Source organism: Rissa tridactyla, chromosome 4 (genome assembly GCF_028500815.1).
Source record: "Rissa tridactyla isolate bRisTri1 chromosome 4, bRisTri1.patW.cur.20221130, whole genome shotgun sequence".
NCBI classification, from domain to species: Eukaryota; Metazoa; Chordata; class Aves; order Charadriiformes; family Laridae; genus Rissa; species Rissa tridactyla.
Window position 1 is genome coordinate 80,067,235 of NC_071469.1, and position 23,459 is coordinate 80,090,693.

The 23,459-nt window shown below is 36.9% G+C and overlaps 1 protein-coding gene across 2 annotated transcripts in view; it reads left to right on the forward strand.

The window, feature by feature from the left end:
* Positions 1–23,459, forward strand: part of ITFG1 (integrin alpha FG-GAP repeat containing 1) — an 86,149-nt gene that overhangs the window by 46,177 nt on the left and 16,513 nt on the right. For both annotated transcript variants that reach the window (XM_054199154.1, XM_054199156.1), the window contains exons 10-14: positions 5,547–5,719; positions 12,044–12,194; positions 12,680–12,788; positions 16,508–16,551; positions 18,032–18,110. In XM_054199154.1, coding sequence (XP_054055129.1) covers positions 5,547–5,719; positions 12,044–12,194; positions 12,680–12,788; positions 16,508–16,551; positions 18,032–18,110 — 556 coding nt within the window. The remainder of the gene's footprint in view (positions 1–5,546; positions 5,720–12,043; positions 12,195–12,679; positions 12,789–16,507; positions 16,552–18,031; positions 18,111–23,459) is intronic.

Genomic DNA, 23,459 nt, shown 5'->3' on the forward strand with positions numbered 1-23,459 from the left:
CTATGGGAAACTGCGAGATTGCAAGTCTATTATTGAAAAGGTTCAAGATGCTATATATCCATTACCTCTGTTCAGTTTTTGCTGTAGGGTTATATGGCAGAGGTTTTTAGGGTTAAGAGCGTAGCTAGGAATTCTAGCTTCTGGAATTTATTTTTTTTTTTTATGAATTTACTGATCTAAGATCTGAAAGATCACAATTTAGATGACTGTCTTACAAAAAATATTTTGCCTATGATAATCAGACCTGGTTCTGTCCTTCCCGCTTGTTTGTTGTTATATTTGATGAAACCAAATGAAAAACAGTCCCGTGACAGCGTATGATGCCTTGGGACGAAATGCATAGCGATTAAAAACATGCATCTGCAGAATTTGTGATTCTAAAAACTATGCTGTGGAGAGGCATGCAATGGCATGTCAGGCTTTGGACTTTGGATCTGGTAAGATCGCGTTTGATGTCTGTCAGTCTACAGTATATTTCTCATGATATCTTTGGCACAGCTGAATGGCTACTGGAAAGCCAAGCAGATCTATGAGAATTATTTCAAGGATGCTCTTTCACCATAGGTTTTAGTTTATTTAATGATTTGATCTTTGTAAGTATTAGAAATATCTCAGATAAATTTTCTTCTTTTGGATGATGGAGCAAAAGGCCAATAAAATACGTATGAGTGAGTGACAGAGATACAGACCTACTAAAATTTTAAAAGAATGTGAATGCTTCCATAGCAACAGAAGAATTACTGTCATATCTGAAGTAGAATCCCATATGCTGTTTCAGATTGTGGCAGGTGTTAGGACACCTCACGCTTCTTTAAATTCACCTGCAATAGCTACAGACTAATCTGCTAGCTGATTTAGATCTCTCGTCTAGATTCTGAAAATCAGATTGAGTTCTCCCCAAAACTTATTTTAAGTCCCTAGTACTGTTAATTGTAGAAACTCTAGATATTATGATATTCTTAGAGATGACTGATCTTCCTCTTAATTTTGTCAGGCACTTGGTATGATTTTTCATTCCTTTCCTGAGGCAAACAGTATTATTTCAGCCCCTTAATTTGAGAGTTTCTTTGTGGGCTTGATGATTCTTACATCCTTTCTCTGTACAATAGAAAGGTTATAGCTTTATTCCTCTTATAAATCTAGCAGCTCTGAAGTAGAACACAGCAGTGCATCCTACAGCAAACCACGGGTCTTTGTGGCATCATTCCGTAGGCAAGAGAGGTATCTGACAACATTGATTATCAGCTGCAGTTGGTCACCGTTAGAAGTTTTATCTCGTTCCTCTAGAACAGTTTAAGGTGGGGTCAGATTGCAGCTGCTGTAATTTTCATAAATCTCAGATTCTACAAGATCCTCTCATCATTTCTAAGTTGCTCGTCTTTCCCAAAGCAGCCATGGGGCTGTGAGAGTCACATTTCAGCATCAAAAATATGACTTTACTGCTTTGGTTACTGCTTTCTGTGTTGTCAAATCAGTGTGGGGGATTGTCATCTTCTGAGCTTTGAACAACATAAGTTAATGGTGTAATGTAAAAGGAATTTACTTAGTTTACGTTTGTGCAATAGTGGCTACTCGACCGTCTACAGAATTCAGGTGACCTTCGTATGCACTGAAAGCCTAACGCATCCTGAAATCACTGGATTTATTTTTTATGTGCAGCTGAACTACAATGTGTGTGTACGGTAGAGGGGGACCCCCCAGGGAAGAGGACTTCTATTGCTGTGGCCAGTTCTTTCCGGCCACTCTTGATGCTCATCTTTCTGTAGGATGGGATAGTGTTTGTCACAGAAGGGAGGAGAACCCCTGTCGTTTCCAGAAAAGGTATTGGCCAAGAATGGGTTACCAATTTCCAAATGCTTCCTGACTCACAGCTTGGCTCCCTGCCTGCGTTAGGTGGCCTGGAAGTGGGCAGCTGGCTGTATGGGGGTTTTGCGCTTCATAGGTTTCTAGCCATAGTTTAAAATTGAGATGTGTTAATCCTACAGTTTTGGCTCAAAGCTCTGCTAACAGGCTTTAGAGCAAGAGAACCGCCTTTCCTAATGTATAGAAGAATACGGACTCTGAAAGAAATGAGCTCTTTTTGAGTTGGGGTGAGTGAAACTAGCTTTAAATTTTTCTCGAGTACCCAAGATCTTTTTCAAAATGAAAAAGACACTGTTTTCACGCGGCAGTAAATCATTCTCTCTTCTGTTTGTTGAAAAACAAAGATTTGAAGTGTTTGAAAAGAAATTTTCAAGTGCTTAAAGATATTTGTCTTATTTTAGCCTACAAAATCATTAATTGAAGGAGTAAAAAATATCTATAAATGTTTTAAGTTATGGTATTAGTGATGCGATGCAATGGAATTTAACAGAAAGGGAAGTAAATCTTTGATTTCTCTGAATATTATTTGTTCATTTAAATTTTCTTTTAGATACACTCATTCAATTTTTTCAATCAACAGAAATTGCATGATCTGAAAACTGCAAAAAATAGCTTTGTGTGTCCTCATCATACCCACCTATTTCTATCTTAAAGTAAAAGAAAAAAATTAGGTTTAGTCTTTTTTCCTATTAAAATAGTAAGAGCAAACATGAAGCTTAAAGTAATTGTCTGGATTATCAAATACAAAAGAAGTAGGAGACATATTATTGACAAACATATTTTCATTTTTTGCCTTCTATACTGAAATGTATGTCCTGAGGCATATGCACAATTAATCTTTCATTACATTACACAATACTGCTGTTTATAATAGAAATACACAAAATGAGTTTCACCAAAAATGTGGATTACTGTGAACTTAAAATGTCAGAGCAAGCGACGTATGGTGCTAGAATGTGCTCTGGTTGCACATTGAACAAGACAGATGCTTGAAATGTTCTATAACTGCTGTTACAAAAGGGCCCACAACTGGTTCAGTGGGATGGATGGCTCTCACTCTGCAGCGTGCACAGTGAGCCTCTTGGTAGCAATAGGTGATCTTTCTGTTTTGCTCACCTATTGTTTTACATCTCTGCATTTCATTGTAGACCTCGTGATTGTAAAATTGCTTTCTATGACTTACTCTTTCAGTAGAGTAAAACCAGAATACAAATTTGGATTTGTGCCTAAAAATTCATTTTTAATTTTGTTTCTTTAAAATAGTGTTACCATACATGGGAACATTTAGAAAGTATATGACGGATATAATTGGATTTCATTGCAATAAGTGTGTGAATGATACCGTGTAAAGTAAAAACTATATTATATTTCATGGTTCTGATTTCAATCAGTGGTTTTCAAAATTATAGTATTTTATAATAATATTGTTTCATCTGTCTTCTTCATGACAAATAAATGCTAAGAAATGTAACCCTTTGAAAAATTTCCCTCAGGAAGTCTTTTTCTTATTTTCTGTTTGTTAGATTTTTCCAAACGTTCAGCAGCTAACAGTAACTAAATAGGCACACATATGTTTGGGGGGCGGGGGTCAAAGTATGTTTTATTTTAACTTCAAGTTTTCATCAAGAGTGGTGTAGAGCACTGTTGCAGTTCAGATGTCGTCCCTTACGCAGACACTGAGTATATGCAGTGTCTGGCAGAACTGTTCCAGGCTTCTAAGCCATCTGTGATATCCGAACAAAGCTGATCGTGGTGCACTTTTTAAATAATTTTTGGGGGGTCTTTAATAGTCTTTTAATAATTTTGGGGGCCTTTAATTGCGTGTAATCTCAAGGGACCAGCCCAAGTATCACACGCAATTGCCATGTGGCAGGAATGTTGCTGATCACTGGACTGTGTTAGCGAGGGAGTCTCTCCACAGCAGGAAATGATGCTGTCAGGGATCTCATTCTGGTTCCTGAAATAGCTAAATTAAGGCCTGGATGAGGGACACTTAAGATGCTGTTAAGTGCTTTTGATGTTGGTGATACTGATCCTTTAAGATGGCACCCTTCTGTCCTTTTGAAGGCATTGTCAGTGAGTTGACATATAAAATTACTTCTGGCTTTAAAAATGGCACTGAATTTTTCTGTAGCATTGAAATGTTAACCCTGGTACTTCAGCTTCATACCAGCTTGTGAAATTACTTTGATTTTAATTAAGATAAATTCCTATTTAGCACCTCTGCAGCACTTTGGAAAGTAAGTGCAGATACATTCCTTTTCCTGTCCTGGAGAAATTATACTTTGCATTTCTTTTGTACTTTCAACTTGATACTGTAATCTCAATTTCTTATCAGACAGTTCAGTATCTGATGCTGCTGGGGAGATAGGAGGGGAGTGAAGCTCTTCAACTTCTAAATATCCATGAATAATAGAATTATTCAAGCTGAAATGAACCTTAGGAAATCCAGTGTCCTGCTTTGAAGCAGGTCAACACTGAATTCAGATCATGTTGTTTAGAGCTTTGTCCAGTCAAACTCTGAGAACCCCCAAGGACAAATATTCTGCAACTTTTCTGAGCCTCTTTCCTAGTTTAATTATCATTATCATAGTGACTGTTTGCTTGTTTATCTCTAGCTGGAACCTCCATTGTATCATTCTGTGACCATTGTCTCTTGTTCTTCTGCCATGTATCTCAGTAGAGAGCCTGGCTCCGTCTTCTCAGTTATCTCCTTGGCCGTGATTAGGTCCCCCTTAAGTCTTCTGTTCTCCAGGCTGAACAACCCCTGTGCCCTCAGCCTGTCCTTTGAGTAAAATATTCAATGCCTGACCATCTTGGTGACCCTTCTCTAAACGCACTCAATATGCTCAAATTTTTCTTGAACTGTGGTACACGAAATTGGACACAGGATCCAGATGCAGGCTAACAAGTGCTGAATAAAGAGAAATAATTAATCGCCTCAATCAGCAGGAGCATAGGCAGCAGTTACCGTGTTTGCTGCCATAGCTGCCATACTCAGCTTTACCTTACTGTCCACCAGGACCCATGCGTCCTTTTGAGCAGAGCTGCTACCCAGCTGCTCAGTCTCCAGCCTGTACCATCGCCAGGTTTACTCCCCTGGGCACGACTTTCTTTGCTGATTGTTCTGAGGTCCCTGTTTGCCCGTTCTTGCTGTCCTAGGTCCCCTCTGAATGGCAATCCTGTCCTGAAGCACATTGATTGTATCCCCCAATTTGGTGTTTTCCACAAATTTAATGAGGGTTCATCCCTCCTCCAGCTTTAATGCTGCCTATTGCTTGCAATTCTAAGAAAAACAAAGGGACTCCGGATTTCAAGGCCCTGATGGTTTGGGTTTACCTACACTTAAGGATTAGTACAGATTCCAGGCAAGCCTGAATTTCAATGAAGTTGTTCCTGAATATCTTCATACACTGCACACATTCCAAAACACAGGTCTTTTATTCTTACAACTGTATCTGGTTTTTTCTGTTCTGGAATAATTTAGTGCACATAAAAGACTTGAAATTTTTGGTGGCAGTTTTAGGAAATAATCCTTATTTCCTCTTTGGAAATTTGTAAATGGTTAAGAATCCTGATGCAGTGAATACATGTCAGCTGTTTTAAATAGAATTAGGTTGTTTAAGTAAATAAAATGGATTTCTTTACCTAGCTGTTCTTTTTTTGGTTTGTTTATTTTGCAGTGGATTCCAGTCTTGCAAGACTTCAGAAATAAAGACACACTGTGGGGCTTTGTACCATATCAAAATGACAAATCTTCAACAGAAATTTCATTTCCAATTACGCTTCATATTGGAGATTACAATATGGATGGCTACCCAGATGCCCTTGCTATACTAAAGAACACATCTGGAAGGTAGAGTATATGTAAACCTAGAAAGAAAGACCATCAAATGCATGTTCAGTCATCAGTCCTACAAATTACTCATTTTAGAGCATCTCATTCATTTTATCAGGTGAACAAGATTTTTGATCTCTGCTAAGTGTTTTCCCTTTAAAAAGGTGTGCATTTACATGGTATATTCAGAATGCATAATTTATAGGCTCAGACTGTGACTCTTGGTGGGGAACCACACAGGGGAGTGGAATACGAAATACTATTCCAGGCGCTCCTCCTGGATCATAGGAGCTGATTTTCTCTCCCTTTCCTTTCACAAATCACCTCCTGTAAAATCCTGAGTTCAGCTTTCAGTGTTGGCTAGTGACAGGAGGCTGCTGACAGCTGAGGAACCTGTTCTGTGCTTTCACAAGGAGTGAACACTGACTGGTGACTCTGCTGAAAAACGCAATAGTGTTTTGCCTCATTTGAGAATCAGGAATTTTAGATACACCTAATAATTTAACAGTGATTTTTTTTTTTTATTGTCCAAATTTAACTGAAATAAATAAATTCCTACTCTTAAAAAAAGAAAAAGCTGCTAGCCTATTAAATTTGTCAGTGTAATCTTTCTCCTCCTTTTTTTTTTTTTCCTTCATTACTTGCTTTCCCAATAGTTTGTATTGCTACCATCTGGCGTTAGGTGGGAGAGGGCATGTAGTGATGCTCACAGGGAGACTATTGTACCTTGAGGAGTTAGTGATCCACATAACAGTTGACCTGAGTAGGTGCGTGGCTGTGCTGTTCTGCACATATCACTTGGCTGCAGGATAAACTTAGCCAGCTAATCGTAACGGAGAAGCCTGTAGGCAGCTCTCACTTGGCACCTGGTGATGATACCACTGGCATGTCCTTGTCTTTACCTTGAAGTGAAGCAGCATGTTTTCGTGTGAACATCCTTTTGCTTGACAGTAGAAATGATGAATAGACTTGTTTACTTCTAAGAAAAACCTAGAAGAGCTCTGGAGACCATAATGTCAATGAACCTCACTACAAACAGGATACGTGCAGCATGCCGTGCCTTGGCTGGAGGTCTGTCTGATGCTGCACAATTGGGGTTTTCCAGCATCTGAAGAGATGTAAGATTATCTGTACTATCACCTTTTTCTTCCTCATGTCATCACTTGTAAAAGGTATTCTAATCCATACCTTATGGAGTCTCAACATCTTCCTTACTGGGAACGACAAATTCTTGCACTAGTGCATTACAAGGCAAAGTAAGTCTTTCTTACAGGTGTATTTATTATCTTCCTCTGTATGGTATTTTGGATGAGCTTGGGTGCAGGTTCATAGTTTGAATTCAGTAAGGAAAAGAACTGAGGAGCTCACTTTGGTGCTTAAAGAGTATATAGACAGAATTTAGATGCTGAAGTCAAAGAAGTCACTTTAGATCCTCTAGTGGTTGCCTAAACATGAGTCACCCACTGACATTTTTGTGTTAGAGTTCTTCAGATACTGACACATACCTAAAAATGACCCAGTTTGAAGAGTTACGCGCTTGTATCGAGCCTACGTGATGTGATTCAGAGAGAAGGCAGTGAGCAGCTGAGCTCTGTCTCTGTACCTCTGAGCCTTAAAATAACTAGCACAGCAGCTGTTTATATTCAGATATGGCAGAGGAGAAGGAGGTGATGCTGTTACTGCCTAGAACCTGCACAGGCAAAGTTAAAGCACTCGGGCCCTGAATGTCTGGTTTTTCACTCCATAGCCTTGCTCAGCTGGGAGTTTGCCTCTTCTGTTCAGCAGTCATTGAATAAAGACTGTAAACAGTCTAGAGAGCAGAGTAGAACCACAGTCTTTCCTTTTGCGTAGAAATACCATGACATCTGAACTGTAAAGTTGTTCTCGGCTTTTTTTCACTTAAAGCACCCTAAAACTTGGGTTTGAGCCATACTATGTACTTTGGCTACCTTCTAGTGTTGTACCCTCGTGGCTAGTACACTTCAGAAGGACTTACGGACTTTATGGAGTTCAGAAGTTTATTTTAAATTATTTTATCTTTTAAGATTCTTAGGAGCCCCTCTCCTCTGGCTGGTGTGTAATTATGACAATGTAATATTATGTAAAAGATTTAAATAGTTTACAGATTTAGTTTCTAGCTACTCCTATAAAAGCCCAGGAAGTTACCTATATCTCACTGCAATGAATGGCTGTGATGATACACTTTTATCTTTATTCTCCTTCCTTCTGAAATTGTTTATTTATTCAGTTGAGTGCATCTTAAAGTTATTTTGAAACTTGACTTCAAAGTTGAGTGACACAGTAAGGCACAGACTGAAGGTTTGGCAGGTTATTAAAAGGGAAGTTCAGAGCAAACTGAACTTTTTTCTGGCAAAAAAAGAGTGAGTAAACTAAGAATTAAGAAATACATTGCATGTTAACACTCTACATTTCCAGTACTTGTAGAAAAGTAATGGGAAAAGACTCTTTGTATTTTGGGATGGGAATGAAAGTCAGATTTTTTGCACCCACTATGAAATGTCATTTTCAGAGTAATATTAATTCATTGTTTCTGAAAGACGTAAGCAAATACTTCCTGTTAAAATGTGTAACTGGGTCATAGAGTGGAGAGAATTAAGAGTGTGAGAATTAAATTAAAAGCTCTTCTTAAATTAGAGCAAATTAAAATGAAAACTTTATTTAATTGATTTTAAACACTTCGGGATCAAGCTGTTTATTTCTTTTCTCTGAAGCCTTTCATGCTACATCTACAGATCTAATTTCAGTGATTGATTACCGTGATTAAATGATAAAAGCATCTTTGTAAACTCTTGACCTCAATCTGTGCTATAGTCTGGGAAGCCTAGCTTCTAGTTGCTGTAACTTAAAGAAATTAAAGGAGGCAGAAACCATTTTAATCTGAAAATATACTGACGTGATAATGGAAGAATGTGATTAAAATCAATTATAGGCCTTCATCATAATTCTGGAAGCACTTTCAGATCAAGTCCTTAAAAATACCTATAAAACACTGAAATAAAGACGTGATAGGTAGGAGCAAATTTGGTTTACTGTCCTTCCAGGTGAGTAAGTCAGGAAAAATGATTAATAGCTTCAAGTATTCTCAGAACTGCCCTAAGACCACACTGTTTCCTCTCCTGTCATATCCTTTTGATTTTAAATAAAAGCATGTAATACTCTTGACAGCGTGGAGACACTCCTTATTAACAATAACAACAAAAAAAGGGAATCTGACTTGTGGTTGCAAGTGTGGTGGGGCTTTGAACCCAGAGACTCAATAAATGCTAACAGGGGAAGATGCTAAATTCACAGTCAATTCTTACATATTTATCTGTCTGAGATATGAATTCTTCTTTTAACTTCTGACTTGAGTCAAAACCTGCACATTAGAATTCCAGTCCACAGATTTTTCTTCAGGCTAGATACATACATGCATTTTTCCTCCTTCTAGTTATGACTGTATTAGAAATTGTGTATGTATCTAGAATAATAATAGGTAAAGGGATTTTATCAGTAGTTGTTCATTGGTCCATCTTTACTTCCTGTCTTATCTAAATGTATTCATTTTTTCACATGCTGGTTTTAAATTGACTCTGGTAACGCTGAAAGTGTAAGTACCGCCTGCGAATCTATAAACACCTATCTTTCTCTCTCACACATGATTAGATGAAACAAACTTTCCTTAACCACGTGTTTCCAAATTAGATGCTGCTAATTGGTATCTGGCATTGCAAATATGTAATCTAAGGAAACATTTTTTGCGGTGATGCTTTTATTCAAAGGGAATGTGTTTTCATTGGTAAAGTAATGGTAAGTTGGAAAATATAGTATCTCCCTGACGTTAGTGATAAGTAACAGTAAAGACTGAAACTTGGAGATAATAAAACAACAGGATATGGACAGTTGAATGGAAAACTTTGAGAATAATACAATTCTAGAAAGTTTTCAGGTATTCATGCTCAGTTTTAAATGAATGTATATGTATTAATCCTTTATATGGGCCTACTTGAAAGGACTCTTATTTGACCAAGTTATCTCTTCCTAAATCATTGTTAGTTGTCACTTGTCAGAAGTAAGGTTGGATAAAGAACTTCTTTTAAATTTAGGATTGATGAGCACCCTGTAATTGAGCAAACCTAAAAAATGGAGGCAAATCCAATTATTCTGAATGTCTGGAGTAAGATATTAGTCATTTAGATGTCCCCTGTGTAACTGTAAATGAACTAGCCTAAAATTTGACAGAATGAGAGCTGTATGAAATTAAGCAGTAAATATTTAATTCAATTGCAACGTAGTATGTTAAAATAAAACCGTGGTACGTCGTCAGTCTTTCTTTGGCGTTAACCCTTTCTTATAGTAATTCAGCTTTATTAAATTTAGCTTTGCTGCATAGATGACTTTCAGACAGAAAGTTCCAAACTGTAGACAGCTCTATTGAGCATCATTCATAAGCTGTTTGGGATAAAGTTTTGCAGGCAGTACACTAGTTAGGTGCCACTGTGTACACATTGGTGTGAATACCTAAATATGAAAAGTGCTGCAAGTGGCACGTTAAGGATGATATGCTAGTTCAGTATGTCAAGATGATGAAAAAGAGAAATTGAAACAATTTGCTTAGCTCAGGTTGTCACCTTACCTTACAGTTGGTTAATCTGATAGGATACTTGTGTGATACATTAAATGAATATGAGCACTTAACAATTTCAAGTTATGATTATGAGTTCTCAGATATAGATAATACAATATCTTAAATATTGCAGATCACCTCATTTCATTTTGGCTGGACATTAATTCAATATACTCATGCTTCTAACAGTGAAATAGTAAAAAGTGCGTTGTTCATATTAAGCTTCAAATGCAGCCATATGGCAGAAAAATAAAGGCCTAATTTGGGTATTTTTCACAGAAGCTCAAGAAATGTGATTATAAGGTTTTGACACATCTTACAGAGAACAAAATCCTACAATTGCGGGTTCTGAAATATTAACTTGGCAACAGACGAGGAAACTGATTTACTTTGGTGTCAGAATGATGTTTTTTCTCAGGGTAAATGTTTTGCCCTTCTCTAACTCTTTCTGAAATGGATGGAGCAGATATATGAATGTTCTGCAATATGATTCTTATGAGTAGCAAATTATTTGAAATATACCATAGAAACAAAGAAAAAGAAAAGCCTTCCGAAGGAGAAATGCTTGTGTGCGTGCATGTGTGTGACTGCATGCCGGAGGCACTGGATGCCGTTAAGATACAGATAAACCCCTTGTTGTCACCCTTTGAAACAGCAGTATGTTCAAGGTCATAAAGAAGAAGTGGTTTTGGTTATTGCCCTGGGCTCTGACACACTCAGCTAGCTTTACAGAACATAGTCTGCTCTATCTATCTCCTGGCTCTGCCCCCAGAAAGAGAGGAAGAAACTTCATCTGTTCCCATTGCCAAGGCAGGGATGGATTTGAGCGGCTTCCCAGGATACCGACCTGCCAAAGAGTCAGACTCCCAGTCGGTGAAGTCTGAAGGTTTTCACGGTTCCAGTGAGAGTGGCAATGCTACAGTATCAGAGGCAGCAGATCACTCTAGTAGTCACCAGCGCGCACATAGGATCCTTGTGTCTCCCACCGACCAATGGCCATGTAACAGATAAATTCTTTAGAAGGGAGACTTTGCTATACCAGACCTGGTACTCTGGCTTGTTTGTTTGTTTCTTGTTTCAGCCTAATAGCCTGTCTTTCTGTCTGTGTTTGTTATATGTCAGCAAATGTCCAATTTGCTTCGTCTTGTCCTATTTTTATTGTGCTAGCAGCTTGGGGTTTGTGTTTTCTATTTTGCTTTGAAACAATGGAAAAATACCAATAGAGATTTGGTTTAATCTTAAATTTATTTAAAACATCATGCAACATGTAAGAAAATTTATTAATGGAGCTGGGGTGGGAATAGATTGTCATAAAATAATGAAAAAGCACTGACGTTTTTTAAGTAATGTTTAAGCTGAAGGACCATGCAGAGATTAAGGAAAATGGTAGATAAGTGCACTTGTCCTTTTTTCAGAAAAAAGCAAGAATGTGTTCAGTCTTTTGAGTGCATGGTTAATGAAATGATTCCTGCTGACTTGGATCCATTTATCTAGTGTATTCATTGGTTTAAGTCAGGCATGACATAATGGTGGTAATTCTGTCTGTAAAGCTAACATAAATGCTTATGGATTTTAAAGTATCCAGTGGCTCCTAGCTTTGTATTATTATACTCAACTTCAGCAGACTTAAATTATTTAATGGCAATATTTTTGTAATCTCTATTAATTAGACTGTTTATAGTAAATAAGTTGATTTATATATGTATGTTTTACAGCAATCAACAAGCATTTTTACTAGAAAATGTCCCATGCAATAACGTAAGCTGCAAGAGTGTACGTCGTATGTTTAAAGTTTTTTGGGAGCTCTCGGATCTAAATCAAATCAAGGATGCAGTGGTAGCAACCTTCTTTGACATATACGAAGATGTAAGTTCAACTCTTTACTACAGCAAACAGCATCTCTCTTTCTGCATTGCTGTATCTCTCTGTGTGCCCTTGGCAGCCTGCTTTGTAGAAATGCTGGCTTTGCAGCACGTGGCAGGCAGGGCCTTCAGCCTGGGAAATTCACTCTTGAGATGCTCCCTGGAAGGTGAGCAGACAGCAGCAGCCCATTGCTGCCAGGACGTTGCTGGTCCTCCGTATGCTCCATTTGAGCTGCCCGCTTCAATGGCAAGAAGCAAGCCATGGACCACATGCATTGTCCTGGTTACCTGTGGATGGAGCACTCTGTCCTGAATTACCACAGATGATTAATAAGATTTGAAAGATATTAAAATTAGTAGCAAAGATGTAAACTTTGGTTCGCACACTCTATTTTTTTTCTTTGTATCTCTAAGGGGATTTGTTTGCTAAATTTAGATGTTATGCAGAGTAAATCAGCATTCTAATGTAAACCTTTTTTTTTCCTTTAGGGAATCTTGGATATCATTGTGCTAAGCAAAGGCTACTCCAACAAGGACTTTGCTATCCATACATTAAAAAATAACTTTGAAGCAGATGCCTATTTTGTTAAAGTTATTGGTAAGTTATCACTGTATAATCAAGTTGAAATGGGACCTTGAGAGGAAAGTGAATATTTGAGCCTCTGTATATGATAATATTATGGTGATGCTCCGTGTATGATAATAATAGAAAAGAAAAAACAAGAGTGTGGAAAATATTAGTGATTGAAGAGATTCAGCATTGACCACAATGACCCTTAAGTAAGTGTTCATCATCTCCTGAGTGTGTTTTTTTGTTTGTTTTTTTTTCTTACAAGAATGCATGTCTTATTTCACTCTAGAGGCAGGCTAAATCTTTCCTCTCATCCTGGATCTTTCCTTCTGCATGTTAGCAAAATTCCTAAGACAGATACTACGTCTTTAAGAACTCATTTCTCATCTGGCTTCTGAAGGAAAACCAAGAATTATCAAGTGTCTAAAAATATGATCTGCAGGGAAAAAGCACATGGAACCACGTTATTCAACCTAAAAGAGAAATGTAAGGAAGATCCATGTCTTCAGTCCATACTGATGGCGTAACAATGGAGGAAGAGTGTTCTGTGTGTCCATGCAGGATACAACATAAAGTAAAAAACTATGAAGAGTAAATAGTAAGAATAATTTCCTATATAATGAGTTGTGAAATACTAATGTAAGTTCCTGGAGAAGCTGCAGAGTTACCAACATTAGAGGTCCTGACAATTAGGTTAAGAAATTGCATAGTATATTTAATTGTTTTTTGAGGGAAAGGGTCGGACTAGCTGATTTGAGGCCCTTTCTGTGAATGCTTTGTTCAGTACCTTCACTTACCTCCTCACATAACATAATGTTGTCTATATAAAAATGGCATCAGATCTACGCATATCTATCATTCAGCTTAGATTATTATTTTTAATATGTGATGCTATTTAAAATTTGGAGGAAGATTAGCTCTTAACTCACTAATTTGAGGAAAAACTTAATTATGCTTGCACATATAAATATGTATGCCATAGTGAGACAGAAAAGACCCAGAAGAAATTACAGTAATATTGACTTGAAGGAACATGCCTTGTTTGACCACAATGACTGCCTTTTTATCTTGCCTATTTTCAGAAACCTAGGCAGGAAACAATAGCCAAGCGCACTTATTTTCATTTGTGCCTTGAGTGGTTGCAGTATTTTCTTTCCAACAGGGACTTCTGTCTTTTTTTGCTGTACCTCTGTCATATCAAGCCTACTTGACTTGGAGGTCTTCTCTGTATCGTCTGGAAACGATGCAGAATCTAGTGCAAAATGGGCTGCTTTCATTTCGGTGACGACTGGCATGGTGTATATTTTGCTTATGCTGCGTGATCTATTCTGCGAGCCAGTTTGTTTCCATGTGTGAGTCAGTTTGGTGTTTTCAGACGAAAAGCATTACACGGCACAAAACGCATCTTACCGTAAAAGCGTAGAATGGCAATGAACATAGCAAGGGTGTGTGAATTAATTAGAGCCCTGGTTTAAAAGGCTAGAGTTAGATTATGATATTTGTAATTGAGAGTAATTGCGTGTCCTGCCGTGTTCTTCCAGACTGCAAAGGTGTTGAGCTTTGAACTCATTGCTTGTCTGTCTTCCTTGATTTTTTTTTTGAGCCTCATTTTAAAAAATGAGGCTGTACGTGAGCTTATGAGGACAAAGGTAAACAGGAACAACTAGAGGTTCACCTTCAAAAATTGTATTTGCCTTCATGTTATTTAAATGTATCTAATCCTTCTAAAGCACACATTCTGCGCACCATAAGATAAACAGAACTGCAGCTGCTACTGGGGGCTGGTGCATTTATTACCTTCTCCTAGGCCTGAGCTTTATTCTCATCGTAATACCCTATAATGATTTGTCATGTTGATGGAAACTTCTTAAATAATAACGTATATGCTTAGTTTAATTCACACAAGCATGCAGAAAATCCTCTAGAAAAATCCTGTGCTTCACAAAGCCATGTTATAATTGTGTGATATTTTAATGGGGAAAAGAGTAATTTGCAACGTGCTTTTTGATTCATTCTGTAAATCTATCTTAAAAACTGGAGCAAGCCTTTTTTTAGCACCCTTTTAGGGTGTCAGTATTTTTGCATAGAAACCCGTGGAAATGGGAATTAATGAATAGTCTAAAAATATTTTTACAGTGGTACAGGGGAGAATATTTCTAACTAACGTGCTTTGCGCAAGTTAGTACAGCAATAAATGCATTGTGTTCCTTCTTTGGCATATGGACAATGAGAAAGTTTTGCTCATTATAACTGATGTCAGATGTACTTGGTCAGATTATTTGTTCCAGTAGTGAAATTGAACAGCAAATTGCAGTGTGCCGTTTTGCATCAAAATAGGAAGAGTTGGTTCCACTTGCATACACGCTTATGTATAACATATAAAATAAGCTTGGAGCTTTAGAAGTCTATTTGTAAATACACACAGTCTTAAAATTCTGCTTTGCCACACCTTCCTTACCTTACCTGTCCAGATTTTTAATTTTTTTGACTGTATAAAAATAATAGATTTTTTTTTTCTGTGTTTAGAAATTTCAACGTTTTTAAATCGCAAGCAAAGGATGGTAACTTGGAAGTCATGACTTGCACACAAAATACTAGAAATGTTCCTTCACTAGAACAGTGCTATTTCTGACTCCAGTAGGGAATGATTTCTAATCGGACTATTACACTATGAACATCTTATATGCACTTTTTAGTATTTCACTGTCCCCAAACGTTTTGTACACAAAACTCCATGGAGCCTTAAAGTAGACAGAAAAAGCTTTAAAAAAAGAAATCCCAGTGGGTAGGATGAACTGCCCTCAAATCTGGTCCAAATCTTAATTTTTGCTGTCTGCCACGCTTGCTTTGGGATACCATAACTCACAGAAATTATGGTTTTGTTCAGCTTCAATACTGCCTGGTCTGTATCCTCTTCCCCGCTCATAGCCATTATTGGGCTGCTGCTCAACCACACTGTTGTCATTTGAAATCAAATGCTGCATCAGAATGACACCTTAGCTTTTTGTGTGTGTTTTCTGTTGTTTGTTTTAAAGGCATTTTACTACTGATATTCTAATGCTCAATGTGACAGTATGTTCTAGGTTGTAGAACAGATGGCTTTCATTGTCCGTCATTTCGTTGATTATAAATAAGTGTTAAACAGATATTTCTGTAATTTAACTGATTTTTGAAACTAATAAGCTTCAAACAAGTAATTGAACAACTGCCACAGGTTTTAGGTATTAAGTAGCATTATACACATCTGCTTATAATACTTTTGAATTCATGGAATAAATAGGTAATGGGATTTCTGTTTGTTACAGCTTTCGTGAATTGCTTTAAATCAAGATAAAAAACTATCCCTTTACTTACCTTTTTACCAGTTAAAAGAGTAAAGCTGAATCTCTGCCAATATTTTTAAATTATTAGAAATGAAAAACACTTAATAAAACGTACAGTCCGCTATTTCAAAAATATTTTAATTTTGAATTTGTTTTAACTGACAAGTCTCTCCTTTTGAAGCTGGTTAACCAATGAGGTATGATAAAACAGTGACTAGCCAATTAATTTCTTCAAAGGGTATACTTCAAACAAATTAGGAAATTTTTTATACGTTAACATAAGTCAATTGGAAGACATTTATTTTCTTTATGTGTTTTAATGAATACCTGACACTATTACTATACTCTAACAGATTTCAGAGGTGGTGCTTGTAAAATAGCTTGTTAGCATAAACACTACAAGCTCACTTTTTGTTTTTGCAGTTCTCAGTGGCCTCTGTTCTAATGACTGTCCTCGGAAAATAACGGTAAGTGTAACTATAACTTGCATTATTTAGCTTCAAAGCTGAGGTCTAATTATACCAAAAACTCTCCACATATTAAGATGGTTGTTGATTGGAAGAATGGGTGATCCAAACCATGACAAGGCCTGCATACTTGAGACCCGTACCTTTCGCCAGCTGCCTGCTCAGAGATGAAACCAGTTGACTGATGGTGCAGTGAGCTTTGTTACCCAGCATCGTGGGGGCTGGGATATAACAGATACAAGAACAACTTGTGTAATACAGCTGGATGCCCAGACTGGGTAGTTTGCCAGGTCTTGTTCGGGGCAGTCAGAAAGGCCAGGCAGAACGGATTATGGGACATAATCCCATCATCAGCCATATAGCCACTTCCAGACTAGAATACAGTAAGTGGGTACAATGAAGGACAGACGGGAAGGAAATATACTTAGTTCTGATGATTCTGCAGATAGCCACATATACATGTGCTGATTTCTATTATTTCAATTATTTTAATAATCTCCAGGGACCATGCAACTTGCCCACCAAGCTTTCAATTAGCACACTATTTAGCAGTGTTCACAATGAAAGTTGGCCTAAAAGAGGAATTTAGAGGAACCAAAGCTAGCATTAGTACTTTTTAGCTCTGCAAAAATATGAAATTTAATTTTGACTTGAAAATACACAAACTGCTTCAACTGGGACCAGCTTTTTCTTCAAGCCTGTCTTAAGACATGGGGTTTAATTTCTGATATAAAATAATAAGGGAGTTTGATAGCTTAATTACAAAACTAAAGAGAGGTTTTGAAAAGATCATTGAAGCACTAAAGATCTGAAGGATTTTTAGTGGATGCCCTGATATCAGCTTGAATTCAGCATTTCAAAAAAAAGGAAAACTTTCTTTTAAATCTATTCTTACAGTTGTCCCCCCTCCTCTTCCTTCCCCAGCAGTGCAGATCATTGTTTCCCTCCCTTCTTACTTTGTGTAAGATGCTTTGTACAGGGTGCGTTTGTTACGGTTCATCACTCAGTAATCCGCAACTCCCTTTGATTTTTTTTTTTTTAAATTTATTTCTTTATTTAATTTTTTTCCCCATAACTGTACTTTGATGTTTAAGTACATTTTCTCCCTCAAGAGAATTTGCTTAAAATAGATATCAAGGAGTAACTATTCAACTACTTTCATGAATTAAATAAAACATTGCTAAATAATGATAACAAAATTTTGAATTTTTGTAGTATTTTTCAATTCAGAAAGACCATCAATATAGTGCATTCTCTCAGAAAATACCAAATGGGTTCTGCCAATTGATTAGCCTTATTTTGAAAATCAATTTCCACATAATGCTATGACAAAACAGTTGCAATATTTTGAAATTATCTATGCCAAAATGAAATCATTAATCTAGAAACCAAAGAAACAATTTCTTTGGTTTACTGTTTTATTACTATAGCTTTGTCTGTTCCTAAAATTTTGCCTGCTTTTTCCTCCCCCGCATTGTAGCCTTTCGGCGTTAATCAGCCTGGTCCTTACATCATGTACACTACTGTAGATGCAAATGGATACCTGAAAAATGGGTCAGGTAAGATAACCTCATAACAAGTATATGCGTGGCATGCTCTGTCTGCATATACTTCTCAGCAACCTGAAGAGTTGGAAAGAAGTTTACAGAGTGAAATGGGACTGGTTTTGAATACTGTCTTCAGTTTACAAGGCCAAAACCCCCTAACTTTCTCTTCTTTCTTTACAGATTGCTTCTTTATTACGAACATTACAACTGCATTCTTTTTTCTTTTCTTCTGTCCCATGCAAATTGGGCTTGAACAGTTGGCTATATCTTGCCCAGTCTGAAAAATCGTTGGGTACAATATTCTCAGTTTGGGAGAGGGCATAAGCTTCTAATGATTTACTTTATCTACCAGTTCCTTAGCAATTATGTATTAAGAACAACAGTGGCCTTGAAATACCTAAATAGAATCTTGCAGCCACAAGGATGAAAGTAATACTCAGTAACAACAGCATGTATTTTTCTGGAGTTGTTCACTACATCTGGCAGGCTAACAGGCATCTATAAAATCCTGAGTTGCATAAGAAAGATAGCGAGGGAATGGCTCCATAATACAAGAAGTACAAGGAAGCAAAGAATCATTAGGTAACAGGGTCAAAAGAAATGGGAAGAAGCAGCGCTTCGTCCAACTTTTAGCTTAACTAGAAGTTTAATCGCCTGAGATGTTGCAGATGCCACAGTTTACAGGAGTCCAAAAACAAAGTAGACAAAAAAAGAATAATCCATTAGACCATGGTCCAAGCAGTGCCTAGTGTTAGAATATCCTGAGGCTTATGCTGCCTTCCTAGGTCTGTGCTAGTGGCTCCTAGAAGACACAGGTGACTGTACTAAGTGCTCTGTTTGTCTGACAACCGTTAATCTTGCCACCATAACGGACTTGCTTCTTGCTTAGGCAAAACGTGATCAGAGTATGCACATCTCTAAGTTGTGCCATTCTGACTCTTTCCCAATGGTGGCAGTTGGCTGCACCTGTCACTCAAGTCTTACTTCAGATTAAACTCAGATTTAAAAAAAGAAGTTTTCCATAGTTCACTGGGGAAAACTGTATTCTGCACTAATTTAAATATCAGCAATAATTTAGGGGAGTAAGTGCTGACACCTTAAGGTCCTAAATCAACAATAATGCTCTCACCTTGAATCCTGCGCTCAGGACTGTTAATTCCACCCTAGAAAAAATAAAGAGAAAGAAGATGTTCTGAAATAAGAACCAGATAGCTGCAAAAACATATCCTGATATTCTGTAGCACTTCTGTATTCGTACATGCTTAAATATGGGTTTGAAAGCTTGAAAGTATTACCCTACATTTTTAAACAAACTAATAATTAATGTTATCACGAAAATGCAAAATATTTTTTCTAATTGTTGCACAAATTCATTTTAACAAACTAACTGTGCCAGTTGCACACTCAGCTTCATCGCTCTGAAGGTCTTCTTCATAAGCTAAATTTAAGAAGAGCTTACATATTTAGTCAGAAACACTTAACCCCGTGATGGCTTTAGAGATTTGTAGTTACATTACACTCTGTTAGACTATCTGACCCACGCCCTTAGGCAGCCAGTGCTGGATGGGTAACAACTGGCATATCTCATTATTACTAATTACCAAGATGAAGGCTTGCAAGCTTTGTCAGAGCCAAGTCACAGTACAGCCTGTCTTGTCAACCATATCAGACAATACTGGTAAAGGCCGACACAGCACCTTTCTCCTTGTCCCTCAAAAGCCTGGATTCCCGTGGATGGGAAAGTTACCTCAGTAAGCTGCCTTTGTCTATTTGTGGTCCCTAATAACTTTTGAATCCGCTACCTTACTCAAGTCAATTTTAGCTGGAGCATACATGCCTCAAATAAAACTCTGCCAGTTCTGTAAAAATCAGCAGTTTGGTAGGAGACAAAATTCTACATGAGGAAAAGACTTCAGTTAGAGATCAATGGTTATTTGGTCTGGTTTTGTCCTCAGGCTGGCCATATGGTCAGCACGCGTACAGTTGCAATTAGCCATAGCCTGAGATGTTCTTGCCCAAGCAGTAACGTAGGAGCATAGCAGAAAAAAGCTTAGTGTGCTGTGGAGGGTTGGTGGAGAAATAAAAGATAAGGCTAAAAGATGTTGCTGGTTCCATACAGGAAGCAGGGCTGGCATGCAAAGATGTGCTGGATTCATATTCATACAAATACAGATATGCTTAGTTTCACAGCTTCTATCCCGTTTTAGAAGGCATTTTGCCTCAGGACAGGTTTCTAGGGATTCCTACTGTGTTATCCATATTACTTTAATCCATACTGGAGTGCCTTTTCTGTTCTGTTCTTCTCGATGACCAGGTATCTTTGGTTTTGTCCTATTTTTGCTTCCATGTTGCATGTTGGCTTTAGAGTTGAGTTTCCGATAGGATACCAGTAAGACCTATACTGTTAAATACAAGGAATTTTGTTGTACCTATTCTTTTTTTAAAAGACAGATGAGTACTTGTTTTTCAAAACAACAAAAGTATAAACAGTTTGGAATGCACTTCATATCTTAGTAAAGAGTAAAAAACAACTCTTACTTTCACAAATTTGCGTCATAAAGAGTGGAGTCTACTAATCTCTCCTTCCGCGGTTAACTAAACTACTTGCAGTTGATGACTGCGGCTCTGTACTCTTGGGGGCCATCTTCTTGCAATATGGACTTATTGGTGAAGCTTCTTCTTGAGAGCTGCTGTGAGAGTTACTAGAAATAACTGTAATTTCTATGTTACAAAATTTCTTTCCAGCCTGCACTAAAAGTTAGTTGAGTGCATTCATTGGGTGAACACACATCTAAATGAAGTTTAAAGCAGTGGAATGTATTTATTCCTTCGGGCTCACTGGCACTTAATGCAGGCCTGCCTACATTTGGTGCACCCATGTGAATATAAAACAACTTAATGAAAACACAGTTTCGGAGTTCCTTTGGCCATGTGACATGTACCTGCCTCCTCCATACCTACACGTAATCTTACAATGAGATAATCAGGACTACCGATACATAACTCTGTTTGCCTAAGTAACAAAAAAGACGTTTTTTGTGTAAGAAAAGAAGCACATCGGTAAAAGCATCAAACTGACCCTTTTTTTTTTTTTCTTCTTTATGGAAGTGCTATAAAATGGTTAGAAGTCAAAAAAAACTACAACAAAAACTTTGCTTAGATCTGATTATGCCCATTTAGATTCAATGTTTGTGTAGTCAGAGAATATTTTAACTCTTGCTACTTATTTGTAATTTACACAGTCTCAGACTTAGAAATCTGATATTTTAAGTGAACTCATACAAAATATACTTTTTAAAAAATTGTGTCTAACAGACAGTAGAATCTATATTATTAGATTCTTAAAAGTACTTTATTTGGGATATCATAAATAGTAACTGTAGAGGACTGAAATTTAGCATATCTGGATGATAAATTACATGCTGCATTTTAAAATAAATTTGATTTTTATAAATTGACATAATTTTAACCAGAAGGTGACAAAATAATGGGTTTCTGGGATCTCAAGTGCAGAATATCTATTAAAAGGTTAATTCACAGCAGTATAAACTGATTCTAAACCCCACTTTGAGGAAATACAAGTTTAGATGGATTTGTTTTGTGTATGTTTGACCCTTTGGCCCTTATTAAGCAGGCTTATAAAATAACTCAGTGGCAAAATAAAGATGTTCTTCCAACTATAGACCTCTGTGCCATAGAAGAATGCACGTAGCTTACGAATTCCTTATATCTGTGAGGAATAAAGCTAGCTTAAAATTTGGCCTTATTTCACGTATAATTTTCTTAATTTTATTTTTCTGGTTCTCTCTTCTAAGAACAAAAACAAATACACTACTTCTCAAACATTATCTTTAGGGTTTGGTTGTTTTGGGGTTTTTTTTTTGGGGGGTGGGGCAGTGCTTTTAGAAATGCAATGTTTTTACAATTTCCTCTAGGAAACAGCTATCAAATATGATTTAATACTCCTATAGTACCATTCATCTTCACTGCTACCATATTTACAATAATAAAAACCTAACAGAGTCCAATCATGATGAATTTCCTTTTCTGTTTTGGCATTATGAAATAGCAGTAATGAATTCCAAGTGCATTTATGACCCTAGCAGTATTGCTACAGGGAACTTTATAATACTGTCTTTGATCAGTTTCTCAACTGTAATATGTTAATAGATTTTTTTTTTTTGAGTCTGTATAATTCCTGCAAGAACTTTTCAAAGTCACATTTTCTGAAGCTATTATATTAAGTTTGTAGCTAAACTTACTTCTTTTACAAGTCCTACCTGTAAAATTCAGTGAATGTTCTTCTAACTAGAATTACTGCCCTACAGGTTATTATCTTGAAAAACAGCCTGTTACATCAGAATCATATTCTATTTGACTATCAAGAAATACCTCAAGCAACACTTTTATATATGTGTACTGGTGGGCAATACCAAACCCACATGGCTTTTTTGGGCCATATATAAACTTACAAAACATCTTTTACACATTAAGCTTTTAAAAGCATGGTATCAACATACTATTTTAAAACTAATTTTCACCAACTTATTTGCATTCCTTATACAGTATCATGGAACAATCCATATATGAAGCTTTTACTTGTATTAAAGCAATAATGAGAGAATCTGGTTGTTTGTAATCATATTTTCATATTTTTAAAATAATTCATCTCTTTCCTAAGAAGTAACATGAATAACAACATGGTTCTTTTTCTAATGAAAACGATGCGCACCATTCAATTATTTTTTTTCAAGTCATCTGATGCTATTTGTTGTCTTTACCGCTGGTCTCAGCAGGGGAAGAGTTATTGTCTGGAGCAGTGAAACCAAACTATCCAGTCACCTTAAGTTATCCTTCCAGCCCTGGGCTAAAGTAAATCCTACAGTACTTGAAGAAATGTCCACCGTTCTACTTCTGATCTGCCTAATTCTGCAGGTCTTTAGTTCTGAATTATGGTATCTTTCATGTATGCAATATTCATGCAAAGAGTAAAATAAAAAGGCACATATGGCTGTCCTTATCTAATTCATTTTAAGGTTCTTTGATCTGCCAAGCCGTAACTACAGGAAATTTGCATAATTACGAAGGGTTTTTTTTTTAAAACATTGTTAGAATTATTCTCTCTCCTATTAACATTCCAGTATGTTGTTAAAAGATAGCGGAATAATAATTAGCACATATTCTGTGCTTTTACTTTCACATTGCTCAATTCACTTGTAATCTTAGAACAAGAAATACTGTTAAATTAGCTACAAGGAATAGCAATTGCCAAAATGAGCATTAGAATTGAGAAGTACTGGGTCTTGCATCTGCGGTTAGTATCTCCACAGACCTTCTCTCTCTAAGAGGAAATTCAATTGC